Source organism: Nicotiana attenuata, unplaced genomic scaffold, assembly GCF_001879085.1.
Source record: "Nicotiana attenuata strain UT unplaced genomic scaffold, NIATTr2, whole genome shotgun sequence".
In the NCBI taxonomy this organism is placed as follows: domain Eukaryota; kingdom Viridiplantae; phylum Streptophyta; class Magnoliopsida; order Solanales; family Solanaceae; genus Nicotiana; species Nicotiana attenuata.
Window position 1 is genome coordinate 19,321 of NW_017673672.1, and position 15,617 is coordinate 34,937.

The 15,617-nt window shown below is 40.3% G+C and overlaps 1 protein-coding gene across 1 annotated transcript; it reads right to left on the reverse strand.

Moving 5' to 3' along the window:
* Positions 1-7,013: 7,013 nt before the first annotated feature.
* Positions 7,014-10,151, reverse strand: LOC109217009 (surfeit locus protein 2). Its single transcript, XM_019381237.1, has 5 exons — positions 9,813-10,151; positions 8,565-8,662; positions 8,148-8,456; positions 7,479-7,527; positions 7,014-7,269 (listed from the first exon to the last, which is right to left on the reverse strand). Exons 1-5 carry the CDS (start codon positions 10,082-10,084, stop codon positions 7,185-7,187), a joined length of 813 nt encoding a protein of 270 aa, XP_019236782.1. The 5' UTR covers positions 10,085-10,151; the 3' UTR covers positions 7,014-7,184.
* Positions 10,152-15,617: the final 5,466 nt, after the last annotated feature.

The window sequence follows — 15,617 nt, forward strand, 5'->3', positions numbered from 1 at the left end:
TTTAGTGCACGTTTCTTATGAGTTTGAGTTAAATCTCAACATTTGTTATTAATAGAATTTGAAATTAAGTCAGCTCTAAGTTGGCTAACCATAATAGCTGGACTGTCCAGGCCATAAACTGGGCCTAATATGATCCAGCTGTGTAACGCTGGGCCCAGTACTTCTAGCCTTGCAGTTAACCTTATTCAATTAATCCCATGGGGTTTGATTTCGAATTCTAGGTTTTGTTAGATGTCAATTTGGGCCTGCTTGCTGAATAAGCCCACTGTTCGACGGACTCTCGTCCAAAGTATGCTGAAATTCATCCTCGTGGAATTGGGTTAGAGGCCCTACTCCGTAGTTTAATATAATATAAATTTGGGCTTTCGAGTTAGGTGGTGGGTTCAAATTAAAAGGCTTTGTCCTTTTGTTTGAATCCGGATTTGAACTCGAAGCCCGAATTTTGTAACATTAATTAATTAGGCCCTTTTAGAGACAAAAATAAATAGAAAATCTTAGTTTGCTCTAAGATGGCCTTTAAATAAAACACGAGACGAGCCTCGCCGCATAAAACATAAAATTGCGGGGCCCTCATTAAATACTATATTAAAATATTTTAGAGATTCGGGAGATTCCATTTAGCGAATTTTCATGGCTTCCGCAAAGTTAATAAGACGCTAGCCACTTTAGGAGCGCTGTTAATAATATTACTCTCCTAAACTCGGGTGTGCATTTCACGCAACCCAAATCCAAATCCTAAAACATTGAATAAGAGGTGTTGAGGATCCGGGTGCATTTCATGTGACGTGATCCAAAAACACGCTCTTAAACGGCGTTCACTTTCGTAAAAAGTAAATAAAAGCGGTAAATAATTTATAAAATTGCACTATAGGTTTGAATATGTATAAAATCAGATTTTTAGCCATTTATAATAATTTAAGCGACCGTGCTAGAACCACGGGATCCGGGGGGTGCCTAACACCTTCCCTCGGGTCAACAGAATTCCTTATTCAGAATTTCTGGTTCGCAGACTCGAATTGGGAAGTCGAAATTTTCCTCGATTTGGGATTTAAATTAAATCGGTGACTTGGGACACCAAAAGCCAATCCTATCCCAAGTGGCGACTCTAAAAATCAATAAATAATCCCATTTCGAATAATGTCACTTTAAATGGAAAAACTCCCTTATACATTATCCTTCGGGGTAGGTGTGTGAAAAAGGAAGGTGTGACAAGCAATCCACCAGGAACATGGCCATTCCATTACCAAAAGAAAGGCATATCTCGGGCGCAAACGAGCGTTTGAATAGTCTATGGTAACTGGGATAAGTCATTTGCAGATCTGCCTAGGTACATGGCTGCACCACAGCAGTTTAATCCCGGGACGGTTGTTGAATGGAAGCTTGAGCGGAGTCCGGGTAAACGAGAATATATATTCAATTACGTGTTCTGGGCGTTTAAACCAACAATTGATGGTTTTTCGCATTGTCGGCCCGTAATATCCATAGACGTCACTCATGTCTATGGAAAGTACGATATCAAGCTGTTGATAGCCGTGGCAGTAGATGCTAATGGACAGATATTTCCTCTAGCTTTTGCTATTTGTGCCATTGAAAGCCAAGAGACGTGGACGCTGTTTTTGAACCACTTGAAAGAGCACATTGTCAAACAGCGTTCCGGTATTTGTCTAATATTTGATCGGCACGGTGGTATCTTAAGTTCTGTGGAGAACTTGCCTGCATGGCAAGAACCTTATGCCTACCATCGTTACTGTGTTAGGAACTTTAAAGCCAATTTCCAGAAGGCATATCCCAACAAGGATCTGCATGATTTGATGTGGATGGCAGCAACAGACCACCAATAGCATAAATTTCGGAGGCACATGGAATATATCAGGCAAGAAGACGAGGCAGCCTATCGTTGGTTAATGCGACATGACCCTGAAAAGTGGACTTTGCATGCGGATGGTAGCAGACGATGGGGAACTCTGACTACAAATGTGTCAGAGTCTTTCAACGGGTTATTGAAGTCGGCCTGTCACAGCCATGGTGTGGATGTCGTTCAAGCAGATGGCGGAGAGGTTTGTTGAAAGGTCTGTAGCTGCAACGTCATTGATGGAAAGGGGTGTTGAATTTATGCAAGTGCCGATGAAGAGATATGAGAAATACAGACGGCGAGCACATTGGCATCCAGTGTGCTTCAACGCAGCCGCTGGCCTGAGGCGCATCGCATCCCGCCTGGGTACGCTGTCGGGATCGTCATCATCAAGTCGCTTCCTTATAGCCGGATGCGCCGCAACATGATCATCAGTGGTGCTGACAGGATCGATAGAAGGGGCCGTCAGTCCAGTAGAAACCTACATAAGAATAGAAAGCTCAGTATAGCAAAGTATATAATAAGTCACAACAATTTAAATTGTCTTACCACCATCTCGTTGGGCTCCTGAATGTAATCATCTGTCGCAGCCATGTCAGCATCGCGTTCAGCCTTAAAAAGGAAATTAATAAAGTTATGGAAAATAAAGACAAATTCTAATTCAATACTAAGAAAATCATACCTGCGCCTGTGATGATGAACCATAACTTAGCCGGCGCCCACTATGTAAATCTCGGGTCGGCCGCTCCTCAGCAACAGTAGACGGGCCTGGAAAGTATGTATCCCAATCCACTCTAGAAAGGTCCGTGCCCGTGATCAATAATTGACCTGACGGGGTCACCTGCGAAGTCCCTAGAGTGAGATCCATCCCAATCCACTCTAGAAAGGTCCGTGCCCGTGATCAATAATTCTTAATTTGTAATTATTTAATTGTACAAAGTATACCTATTGGGTTCCAGGCTCGATATTTGAGGCCTAGTAGCACCAAACTATCATGAATAATTATGTGTGTCAAATTCAATATTTTGATTATTTTGTGTGTGTTTGTTTTATAATTTAAATTCTTAATTTATAATTGTTTAATTGTACAAAATATATATACCTATTGGGTTCCAGGCTCGATATTTGAGGCCCAGTAGCACCAAACTATCATGAATAATTATGTGTGTCAAATTCAATATTTTGATTATTTTGTGTGTGTTTTATAATTTAAATTCTTAATTTTTAATTATTTAATTGTACAAAATATATATACCTATTGGGTTCCATGCTCGATATTTGAGGCCCAGTAGCACCAAACTAGGGGCATTTGCATCTATACCCGTTTTTTGTGTCACGTTTTAACTTGTGCCCGCTTTGCAAAAAAATTGCAAGCGTACCAGCTTTTTCGCATAACTTCAGCATACGGGGCTGAAGTAGCAAAGACAATCACGCAAAACTTCAGCATTCTAATAGTCGGGCCTGAAGTTCAGCTCTAGAGCTGAAGTTTTTGTTTTGTAACTGGCGAACTTCAGCTCTAGAGCTGAAGTTTTTGTTTTGTAACTGGCGAACTTCAGCTCTAGAGCTGAAGTTTTTGTCTTTGTAAATGGGAACTTCAGCTCTAGAGCTGAAGTTTTTGTTTGTAACTCGGGCCTGAAGTTCAGCTCTAGAGCTGAAGTTTTTGTTTTGTAACTGGCGAACTTCAGCTCTAGAGCTGAAGTTTTTGTTTTGTAACTAGCGTACTTCAGCTCTAGAGCTGAAGTTTTTGTTTTGTAACTGGCGAACTTCAGCTCTAGAGCTGAAGTTTTTGTTTTGTAACTGGGGAACTTCAGCTCTAGAGCTGAAGTTTTTGTCTTTGTAACTGGGGAACTTCAGCATGTTTTATGCTTTCATGTTTTATGCTATCTGATCCAATCGTACTAAATAGTAAAAACTGTACTTATTCCAAATTGAATATTACAAACATCACAAGAGCCAATAAAACCTATGAACATGTAAGACATTTACGTAGTGTGTGCAAAAATGTACTCAGCATATCACACAGAAGAAACCCTCAAGTTCAAAATATTAGAAACAACAATTTTTCCTGCATTAGAAGAATTCTGTAGCATGATATCTTCACTTCATCATGAAATCAACAGTACATTTCTACTTTGGCTTCAATTTCAGAGCAGCACTGCACATATAAAATAAATTGTAAATCTCGAAGAAACATTAGAGAAAAAGTTTGCAGCAATGAAAGAAGAGGACATCCCACATTAAAGGAAGTAATGTACCTATTGATGCAGTAACGCTTTCCAGTAGGCGGAGGGCTTTGGAATAGAAAGGGGACTGAAGTTGTTTAAAAAGTGGGTACAAGTTAAAAGTTTTTAAAAAAATGGGTATAGGTTAAATGGGAGCGACCAAATAGGGCGCCCCCTGCAATTTTTACACCAAACTATCATGAATAATTATGTGTGTCAAATTCAATATTTTGATTATTTAATTGTACAAAGTATATATTTTCATCTACCAGTATAAGAAATACTTAAACTACAGGGATTCTATGCCAAAATACTCTACAGTTTACTACGCTAAAAGGTTCTACATTTTAGTAAGCTAATAAATAAACTAAATATAAACAACAAATACATTTTAATCACATAACATTCACAAAAATACATATAACATGCTAGTTTCGCAAATAAAACACAAAACGACATGGAAACACTAATAACTAAATCCGGATATTAACATAAAAAATTATTTCTCTATTTTACATTTTTTAGAACACTAATATCTAAGTCCGGATAAATATAACATACTACTTTCGCAAATAAAACACAAAACAACATGGAAACACATTCAATCAACTAATATGCATTATTATACAAGTTTCGATATAAACTAAATCAAAATACCTCAATGTAGTATTTTGTATGAAAATTTGAGTCCGAAGGAGTGAAACCACAATAATACGATGCTCTACTACTATGTGGGACCTACGTTCTTAACGTTTTGTGTGACGGGAGGGGCCCATAATTTTTTTTTAAACACGACAATGGGGGGGGGGGGGGGGGACCGAGAAACAGGTTGAAGTAAAAAAATGGGGAGGGCTCGTTCTGGTCGGGGAAGAAGACGAAGGGGATTTTATAATCAGGGGTATAGCGTGCTGTTTTTTTTACGCTATATATATAGCGTAAAAATACAGCACGCTATACATGTCAGTCAAATCGTCAGTATATATAGCGTCCAAATACAAGATGCTATACCTTAATTGCAAAGTTACCGTTAAGGTATAGCGTCTTGTATTTGGACGTTATATATAGAAAGGTAATTTTTTTTTTACACTTATTAATGTACTTTGAGTCCAAAAGAACCACAATTGGGTTCCGGACTCCCTTTTTGGAGACTATACCACGGTTTTAGCATGGCCCTGTCCAAAAATTGTACTAATATAAATACACCTTACGGATGCGGATGCAAGATTTCAAGAGAATGGGTGTACTTAGGGGTGGCAAACGGACGGGTCGGATATGAGCGGGCTAAAACGTGTAATTTAAAAAACGGATAAATTATTCGGCCCGACCCGTATTTGATACGGATAAAACACGGGTTTCTTATGAGAGAATTCCTAGTCTTCCAAACTTGAGTAACTCCAATTTGAGGCTTTACAAATGTTAAAGTTAAACACATTAGTTATCCATTGGTTATCCAGTTGGTTAACCATTTTCTAAGTGGATAATATGGTTCTTTATCCATGTTCGACCCGTTTTTAAATAGTTCATTATCCAACCCATTTTTTTATAGATAATATGGGTTGATAACTGTTTTCTTTTAACCATTTTGCCACCTCTAGGTGCACTATTGTGAAGAGGTGGATCTAGAATTTATATTTGATTGGTTTAACTTTAGTATATTACCATGACCCACTATACTTTTAAAATTACAGGTTCAAAATTATATTCTTTTTGAAATTTTAGTAATTTTCACATATATGTATCTATACTCCGTGCCGAAAATAAGACCCTTCAAAGTGGGATTTGAACTACCAATTTTACTTGTAATTGTGCACCCAATAATAATTGCACCATAATAGTCTTTGAGCATGGGTTCACGCACATATATTTAAGTAATTTTAAAAAAATATAACATTCATGGTTTAGGGAGAGGAGCATGGGTTTTGGTGATACTTCTTAGTTGTCATATTTCTCTTTTGGAGAGTCAATTTGATTAATCTTCCTTTTAAAATTAAATTTAGGTATTCAAAAACTATCTTAAAATAATACTTACAATTTAGGTATGAGATAAAGATAGTGGGTGTTTCGTGAGTTTCCATCTTCATGGCGCTCTAGTCAATTGGATAATACCCCCAAAGTCAAAAAAAATTATACCCATCACCATTCTGTTCACATGTTAGTAAGAATGTGATCCTTCTGAGAAAGTCCAAAAAAGTTTCAAATAATGGAGTTTTACTTACAAATTAGAATTGCACCCTTGTATTATTAATATAAGTCTTTCGTTTTGAGCCGAGGGTCTTTCGGAAACAATCTCTCCAAACCAAGGTTCATCTCGTGTAGTCATTGTGGACTCGTACAATGATATTGAGTAGACGGTTGATGTATCAGACTCGACCCTATCTTTTGTAGCATGCATTCCCATCCGTGTCGCAACTGATTCGGTAAGCTACGTGTCCGGTGCACGGAGAACTGCCTTCGGTCCCCCAAACTTACTTACTCGTGGCAACCTTCCGGCCGCCCAACGACCTATAACGCTAGTCACTACTCCCACTGGTAAAGGCTCCCATTGGGAGAAGCAGAAATTGTTGAGTGAGCGATCCAGCCTCTAGCCCTTCAATGATGGATTTGTCTTCAAAAAAACCCCAACCTCGGTAGAAAACGAACGGTGTACTCCCTCAGGGTAAGGGCAAGGTCTGCGTACACACTACCTTCCCCAGACCCCACTAGTGGGATTTTACTGGGTCGTCATTGTTGTTGTTGTTGTTCTTTGAGGGGATTCTGCACTAAAAGCTGTCTCTATGCTGCTTAGAGAATTCATATACTCCTGTTAACTTCAACCAGTTTAAAACCTAGGCATCTCCTTCACATTCAAGTGACCATTCACATGGAAATTAACTTTGTGCTGGCATAGTATATAACAAAGCTCATATGGTCAGGTGGGATCCAACCCAAGACGAGCAGCAAATATAAAAAAGACAGCAATAACTTACATTAATAGCAGAAATGTTTTCCTTCAATAACATGCAATGAGCAAAATAAAGATGCAAAAATGAAGCAAGCAAGTTTGCAAGCGGTATTGCAACTACACCCTAGCAAATAAACAAAATTTGTATTGCTTTTTCTGAGGACAAATATCATGTAGCAGTAGCACTGGTCTTCTTCTTCTTCTTCCTTGAGGCAAAGCTACTGGGTCCGATCTCAAGGGACATGCGTTTTGCCCTGCCAGGAAACAAAAAGTTGATGTTCACATATATTTAAATGCTTATCTATTAAACAACAAGAAACAATTATAGTCATCATTCAGGATTCTAACAACCTCCAACATGCCAGTTCAAGAGAGGAAGGATGCAAAAATAGAGGGGAAGGGAACGATTGTCAATATAAAACGTGTAGCAGGAGGCATGAAAAGTTCTACAAATTAACCATACCGCTTAGAAAGCTCTCCAGCATCATGGTGATCCTCTTCAATTCCTCCATCTGGTGACAGAAAATGTAGTAAGATCTTTCATGCATTCATCAAATACAAATTCAATAGACTGGTACTGAAAGAATAAAGACGCCCAAGCCGACTTAAGCTGTTAACCTAAACCTCAATACCACAGTATATGCTTATTGATCCTCAGAGCTTTATACCATATGTAGTATGGTCTAAAATATTTTGTTGTATAACAATTGGCTTTAGAAAAGAAAACAGAATAATTTATTCATGAAAAATATTTATGAGAAGGAAAAAACAGAATAACTACGACCGAATAGCTATTTCCTCATATTGGGATGGAAAATATTCAGCGAACATCTCCGTAAGAAGGTAAAAGCAGTTAATGTTGAGCTCCATCAAATTTAAGTCTATCATATTGGAGCATGAGCTGCAATTCACTAGCCACAAGCAGTATGTATAGAATATAATTTATCTTAGATAAAGAAGAGCTAGCGCATTCAAGATTGTGCAAGAACGATTTTAGCCCTTTGCCTCACCATCGCCAAATTTGTATGCCGTGTGTAGGTATTTATGTATCTGCTTACAGAATTATATGTGGGTTTTGGCGATTTCAACCTTATCCCTTTTTCAGAATTAATTAGAAATTTAGAATACATACCTTCGACATTAGCATCATCATCTTCTGGTCCTGATTCTGAACCAGATCCCCATCGATCACCTCCATCATCATTGTCCCAACGTTCACCAGCTGGGGGCATCCAAAATTCGGCGTCTTCTTCCGAGTCACTGTTCTTTCCAGAAGAATCCCTTATTTCTGATATAATCTTGCTAGCATCTTCTGTTTCTTTCTTTTTGTTTTTCTTCTTGTCCCGACGATTAGCTTTGCTATCTGTCTTCTTAGCTGCTTCATCTTCTCCTTGCTTTTCTAGCCCTCCGTTTTCAATTTCATTTTCAGTTTCCTTTTTCTCTGTTCAAATTAGTGCATGTATCATTAGTGGTACTCAATAGAATGCACAAGAACATAACATACATAAAGACCTTTGTATAAACAACTCACTGGAGGCTCGTTACAAACCTAACATTTTGAGGAACCGTTTCCCATTAATATGCTTCCATAAGTGCTCCTCAGACTTATTAACTGTATCTCCTGTTAATTTACATATCAATTTTGACCTGCAAGAATTCAACATTAAATTACAGTACGGATGTAAACCAGCAGAAACCCAATAGGAAAGTACACACACACACATATATATTTTCCTCCATAATTTCCAACAGATTTTGGTCCTAGCATGCAACAAACGACTGATTTCTATGTGGTATATCCAAAGTTTTCATTTTTATTTTTACAAGGAGCCAAAGTATTCCAACAGATTGCTACAGCTTTTCACAATTCAAATTATCACATAATACTAAGTTTTTTTTGACCCTGTAGTATCCGGGTTAACTTGTGCGCCCCTCAACTCTTCCACCGTACCACCTCCCACCACCACAGGCACCGGATAACTCTGCACAGCAAGGCTTAGGGAGATGAGAAGAAATCACCTAATGTTTCTTTTGTCTCCGCTGAAATTTGAACTAGAGACCTCATGGTTCTCTTTTTCACACGTCATACCAAGGTCTTAAGCAGTATAAGTGCTTTATAATGCCTTTTCAATATTCACTATACAATATTCCGTTATGTTAATAGGAATAGCGAACCAACCTGATATATACCGACTAGGAGAGGATTTCTTCTTGATAAATGTGGTATACGGGACAGCTTCGACTAATCCCACGGGATACCTCCTACCTCCCACCAGCTTAGGTACCGGGCAACTCTTTGTGGATTTTTTAGGGGGTATTATCACTTTTAGCCCGCGTCAGAAACTATTTATAGCCCAAAAAAAATATACAAAATTTGTATAATTTTTGTATATAACATGTAGAATGTATATATATACAAAAAATATACAAATTTTATAGTACATTTTTGGCTATTATTTTTAGCTATACAGTGTCATTTTTCCATTTTCTAGGCAAGGTTCCTTTATATTTTTAAACCCTTCTCCCTCGCTTGATAGTGCAAGATATCATTAAAATGCTATAGCTTGAACGCTCCAATTAATTCATTTTTTCAAACTACTAATCTACTCCTATTTCCTGTAGAGCTTCACTAGTTTTATAAGTTCCTAATGAAGGTTCAACTATTACCAGTGTGTCGTACACCAAATTCAGCAGATATAATAATCTCCATTACTTAAAAAAAAATCATTTTACCGCTTTCTATTATAAAACCCTAGTAAAAGAATAATTAAGGAAAGAGGAAACAGTTTCAATTTACCGATTGAAAGGGTCTTGGTCGAACATGTTGAGAGGAGGTTTATTTTTAGAAAGAGCAGCATCGATTAGACCCAATCGGCAGTGCTTGCTTTGAGCATAAGATTCCCTGGCGTGCGCCGGCAGCTCGTGGCCTGTTTCCACGCATTTGTAGCGGCCATTCTCCAACTTTTTGAATCTCGGCTTCCCCAACAAATTGAAACCCTCTTTCCCACTGGAGCTATCGCCTTCTTCTCCTCTTTCTCCTTCTCCTCCCCTGCTTGCTTTTTTCCCCATTGGTTTTGTGCAGTGTAACAAGCTGAGTTGAGTTCTCGTTAGGGCAAAGCAGAGGAAGTAGGAGCTCAGTTTAACGATGCATAAATTTTGTTTTGACCCCCACTAGAAAAGGAAATAGGTAAACAAGTCCCTCTAATTTTCCAAATTTTACTTCTTATTTTTTCCTATATTTGAGGTACATATAGCGGAATAAAGGGAAGAAATTCAAAAATAGCAAGATTTACCACTGGTCGTTGAAAAATAACCAAGTTTCAAAAGTCATCGAAATTTAGCCACTTTAAATCTGAGCGAAAACACTGTTCAAAATCCAAAAAAATACGCCCGCAAATTTTACGGGAGTTCCAGCATAAGTATGCTGGAACTCCCGTAAATTTTACGGTTATGCTTGAACTCCCGCAAATTTTACAGGAGTTCGAGCAAGTATAATTGTCCAGTATAATATACTAGAGTTTGGAGCACTGGTACTCCACTCTCCGGCAAATTTTACAGGAGTTAGCAAAGTATACCGGTCCAGCATAATATGCTGGAGTTCGTACACAAATGCACCAGAATTCTCGTATATTATACTGGACCGGTCCCTGTTGCAGCAAAATAGTGGCTATTTTTCATTGACTTGGTAAACGCTGGCTATTTTTCATTGACCAGTGTGAAAACTGGCTATATCATGATATTTTAACGGAATAGAGGGTAGCGTAGCATCCCTTCCCCTTTAAATGTCCCTCGATGTAATTAAAAGAATTATAAAAAATATGGGTGAATAAAATGATAACGAATAAATTTTATGGAATTAGAGACTTTTAATTTAATATACGTAAACTCAATTTGTAGTGTTAAGGTGCAACTCTAATCCTGTTCTAAATGAAATTTTAAGTTGTTTTACTTTGGATCTTTAACTGCAGCAAATTAAGGGGTATTATCACTTTTAGCCCGCGCCAGAAATTATTTACATTCGTTAGTCGAAAAAGTATATAATTTTTGTATATAACATACATAATGTATATTTATAAAAAAAAATTATAAAACATATTGTAATTGTTTACCCTAAAATACGAGTAACAATTAAACTTGTTTTGTGGTCTTAAAGATACGTGATTTAGTCCAATACTAACTACTCCCTCCGTTTCAATTTATGTGAACCTGTTTGACTGGGCACGGAGTTCAAGAAAAAATAAAGACTTTTGGAATTTGTGGTCCTAAACAAGTAAATAAGGTGTCCAGAGTATTTGTGTGGTTATAAAAGTTTCTCATTAAGGGTAGAATTGTAAATTTAAGCTAATATATTTTCAAATTTAGAAAGGGCTCATTCTTTTTGGAACGGACCAAAAAGGAAATAGGTTCACATAAACTGGAACAGAGGGAGTAATAACCAAGAAACCAAACCACAATTCTAATTGTAGTAGGGAATCTTATTATACAGTTGTCTAACCGCCTAGTACAAATCAGTTCCGAAATTTACGTCGTGATCCTAGGGCCACCGCGGGAATCTCGCTCTTTCTGTTATAAAACCATAACGGTATCATCTCGAGGTTGGTCGTACTCGGTCCCGGCGTTCATCGAGTATTCCGATCTTCGAGTATAGTATTCTGCCACCGGGCTCGAGCCTGGCTCATATCGAATTTGATTCTCGATGCGACCCCTCGAGCCTACAAAATCAGGGGCACGTGATTTTACCATATACAAACAGTCCCCGCGTTTCTTAGAATAAAATAATAAGAAACGACTTGAGCCTCGATTTTTCGGAGTCCTTGATGATGATGTCATTCCCGTGACGTAGGCGCTCGAAATGAACGAAACGTCCCGTTAGTTCGCTTCCCCAAACATTAAATGTTCACCAGTGGTGGTCTGGCATTAACGCCGTTGAATCATCGCCGATTGCCTATAATACAAGGTTCAATTTCTGAAAAACATTACTTCAATCTTCTGACCACCTTCAAACTCCTTTTACCTCTCCCTGTCTTCATCTCTTCTATCTCATTACCCGTTACCTGATTCTTTTTAGCGCCGAAAAAACACCAGGTTCCGCCTACTTCCGCCTTTACTAATCCAAATCAATGGCAAAAACTTCCAAAACAGTTCCTCAAAAAGAGAAAGCTTCCTCCTCCTCTTCCCGGCCGGCCAAACTTATGGCGCCGGCCCTTCACGAGATTATTCTCGGCCCCTGCATTATAAAGAAAGACTTTAACGTTGAAAATCCCCCCGCAATCCCTGGCCGATGCGAGCATGTATCCCAGTATATCATCTCGATAATGAAGAAGCACCTCAAGGTCGTGAAGAAAGACTGTGGCTGGGGGGACGAGGTCGTGGTACAGATCCCCGACCCCGAGGAGAGCATTACCACTCATGTGGAGGGGTTCCTAAGTGTTTACACTTACCCCTTCACACTGGGTCTCCTCGATCCAATCGTGATCGACTTCTGCAAAAAATATCAAGTCACCCTCGGCCAGATCCACCCTTCTTTCTGGGTATAGTGATTATGCTGTGCTACTTCTCTATCAAGGCCGAGGGACTAGAGTTCACCCTCAATCACCTCATCCGATTGTATCGGCCTCAGCTTTTTCGAGGGTTGATCAAGCTCTAACGCCGATCGAGCAAAGCCTTCTTCGCTAGCAATGACGAGGATGAGGACCGAGGCTGGATGAGCCGGTTCGGCCGAGTGAGGACCTCGAACGTCATCCCCGAGGGGAAAATGTTGTTCCCAGAGAAATGGAACCCCAATCGTAAGTGAAGTCCTTTTCCCAGTAACCTCTTATATTCCATTTTCGTATTATGTGATGCATTTACCTTTTTTGCAGTGGTTGCTTGGATGCCCCATGCGATCCCCGACATCGAAGACTGGGTCCAGAAATTAGCTGCGATCTCCTCGTATGACGAGCACAAATGGCGTGACTTGTCGAGGGGCAAATGGGAGGCCAAACACCACGGTTAGTTCTTCTCCCAAGTCTTTGATGCTTTCCCTTTTATTGGAGATGTCATCTTACTTATGCCTAGTTTTCATTCATGCAGGCATTGTAGATGTCTCTGAAATAAGGCCAGCCCCGCCTGGGGAAGAGACCGAGTCCCCGATTCCAAAATCGGGGAAAGATAACAAGAGAAAAAGGGCTTCGAAACCCGAATACCCCCAAGATAAGAGGGCCCCTACTTGAAGGCAAAGGAGGAAACTCATTCACCTGGACATAGACTCAGTCCATCAACTGAATGATGAAGAAGAAGACGAGGGCGAAGAATCGGCGCTGGTGACCGAGTCAGGAAGCCAATTAAAGCCGTCAAGCCCTCAGAACCAGAGACCCTGCCTCGTGGTGAGGAGGCTCCGAAGAAAGACGCAGGCAAAGCCCCCGAATCGCCTAAGGTCGAGATTGTTCCTCCAACTTCAACAAGTACACCAAAGGGGACAAGTACCGAGACTCCCGGGGCTGAATAGAGCGCCCCGAGCGACTTGCTCGGGGCCATGACAATAGGTCACCCTCCTCCTCTACCATCTTATTCTGAGGAGGCAATAAATGAAGCTCAAGCTCTGCAAACGCCTGACCCGAGCAGAGTCCCCGGTGAAGAAGATCCTTTTCGGGATTGCTTTACTGGGGTCGATGATGCCGCCGACCTCAACGATGCATCTACCCTCTTTCAAGAGGCTCATCGTCTTTTCTCTCGGTTAAGCATTAGCTCCTATCATTGTAATTTTTTCTTCTCCCCTTTACTTAACTGATATCTCTTTTTCTGCGTAGGCCATTACTAGGTTTAGGGCCGATCTGAGCCAATGTGAGGCCGAGCTCAAGAAATCCTCGGACAAAGGGAAGGCTCTGAAACTCTTTTGCATCGAAAAGGAGGAAGAGCTCAAAGACCTTCAGGCAGACTTGGCCAAAGCTCGCAAAAATGAGGCCGAGCTAGACAAGCAGGTAACCGTCATTTTGAAAGAGTATGGACTACATGAGCCAACTGTGGAGGCTAGCACTTCAGTGTCTCAGCTGCAGCAAAAACTGGAGATAATCGGGCAGCTTCGTGGGGAGGTCGTCCAGGTTAAGGCCGACTGCAACCGGTGGAAGGAAAATATGGATCAACTTGCTGCTGAGAAAGAGGCTGCTCTAGCAAAACTTGCCTCGGCTGAGACCCAGCTCCGGGGTGCTAAAGTGAAAAATCTGGCCCAGGCCAAAAAGATCGATGAGCTCGAGGCCAAACTTGCCGCAACCGGGGCTGAGTTTGCCGAAGCCAGGGCCGAGGTCGAGAAGACGAAGGCCATGGATGATAAAACCGTTATTGTGTACCTAAGGGATGCTGAAGGTGCTCAAATGGAACTAAGGGAAGCCTCCAACCGGGAGAAACACAGCAGTGATTTGGCCAAGTGTCAATCCCAGAGGGAGACCCTCGAAGAGATCCATGCTCGAGGTTTCGACCTCACCGAGGAGATAGCCCAAGCAAAAGCGCTCGAAGCCAATGTCAAGTTTCCCATCTCCTCCTCCGACGATGATCATGCCGAAGGCAGCCAAAGCGGGTCCGATAATGAAGTTGGGCCCGAAGAGGAAGCTGCTCCCGAGGGAGGGACCAGCCCTAGGCATATATAGGATTTTTCTTTCTCTTTTTGTATTGTTCTTTTTGTAAGACCTTTTATCAGTCTCTTGTATATATCTTTTTCCAAGTATATAAAAGAAGAATTTCCTTGAAATTTTTCTCGATGTTTCCTACCTTACAAATTTTTTGAAGTAATTTCATTCTTTCAACGGTGTGTTCGAGATTTTATCTCAGACGGTTTCTTTGAAATTGCCAAGGTCGAGTTCGAATAAGGTTCAAACTTTGGGGCATAGATCTTTATGAGCTCATGCCGGATAACGTGAGTCCCCGAGCCATAATCAAGTTATTATTTATCTAGGCTCTAGATAATCGAACCCTTGGATTCAGATCGGGTGAGAACAAGATCTCGAGCCCTAAGTGTATTGGCCTTTAGGCTCTTTTAGATCTGGCCATTATGGCCTCTATGAGATGACTATTATTTTCCCTTTTCGGCTCAGAAGACTTAGTAAAAATTTATGCCTTGGCATGCATTTTTTACCCAATGGGTTTTTTGAGGGTTGGGTGTCGATCGGAACCCTTTGTTTTTAGTGCTTTAGCACAAGTTTGTATTTGAATAATTCGATACCTCTTAAGGTTTTTCGAGGGATGATTTTATCGAAGCCCTTTGATTATTTTGCCGAGGGTAGCCTTTATTTAACCAGTTTTTTGAGAATTCGAAGGCCTGCTTTTATTACGGAATTCGGACGTCTCCGAGCCGCGTTATTTTGGCCGTAGCCTTTCATATGGCCGTAGCCTTCGGGTGTGTCTCTTGGACTGGTTTCCCGATAATATTTTGAACTTTTTCGAAATTTTAGTCCCCGAGTATGATGGCCTTGGCCTTTGCGTCGAGGTATGCCTCTTTGAGGTCTTATAAATTCGAGTTTAGACAACTCGCATGTATTGACTGTCGATGACAGTCCCCGAGTATTCGAGGTGTATTTGTGTTTTGGCCCTTGAGCCGTTTCTCGCAGAATCACAAGTATGGAGCTCGCAT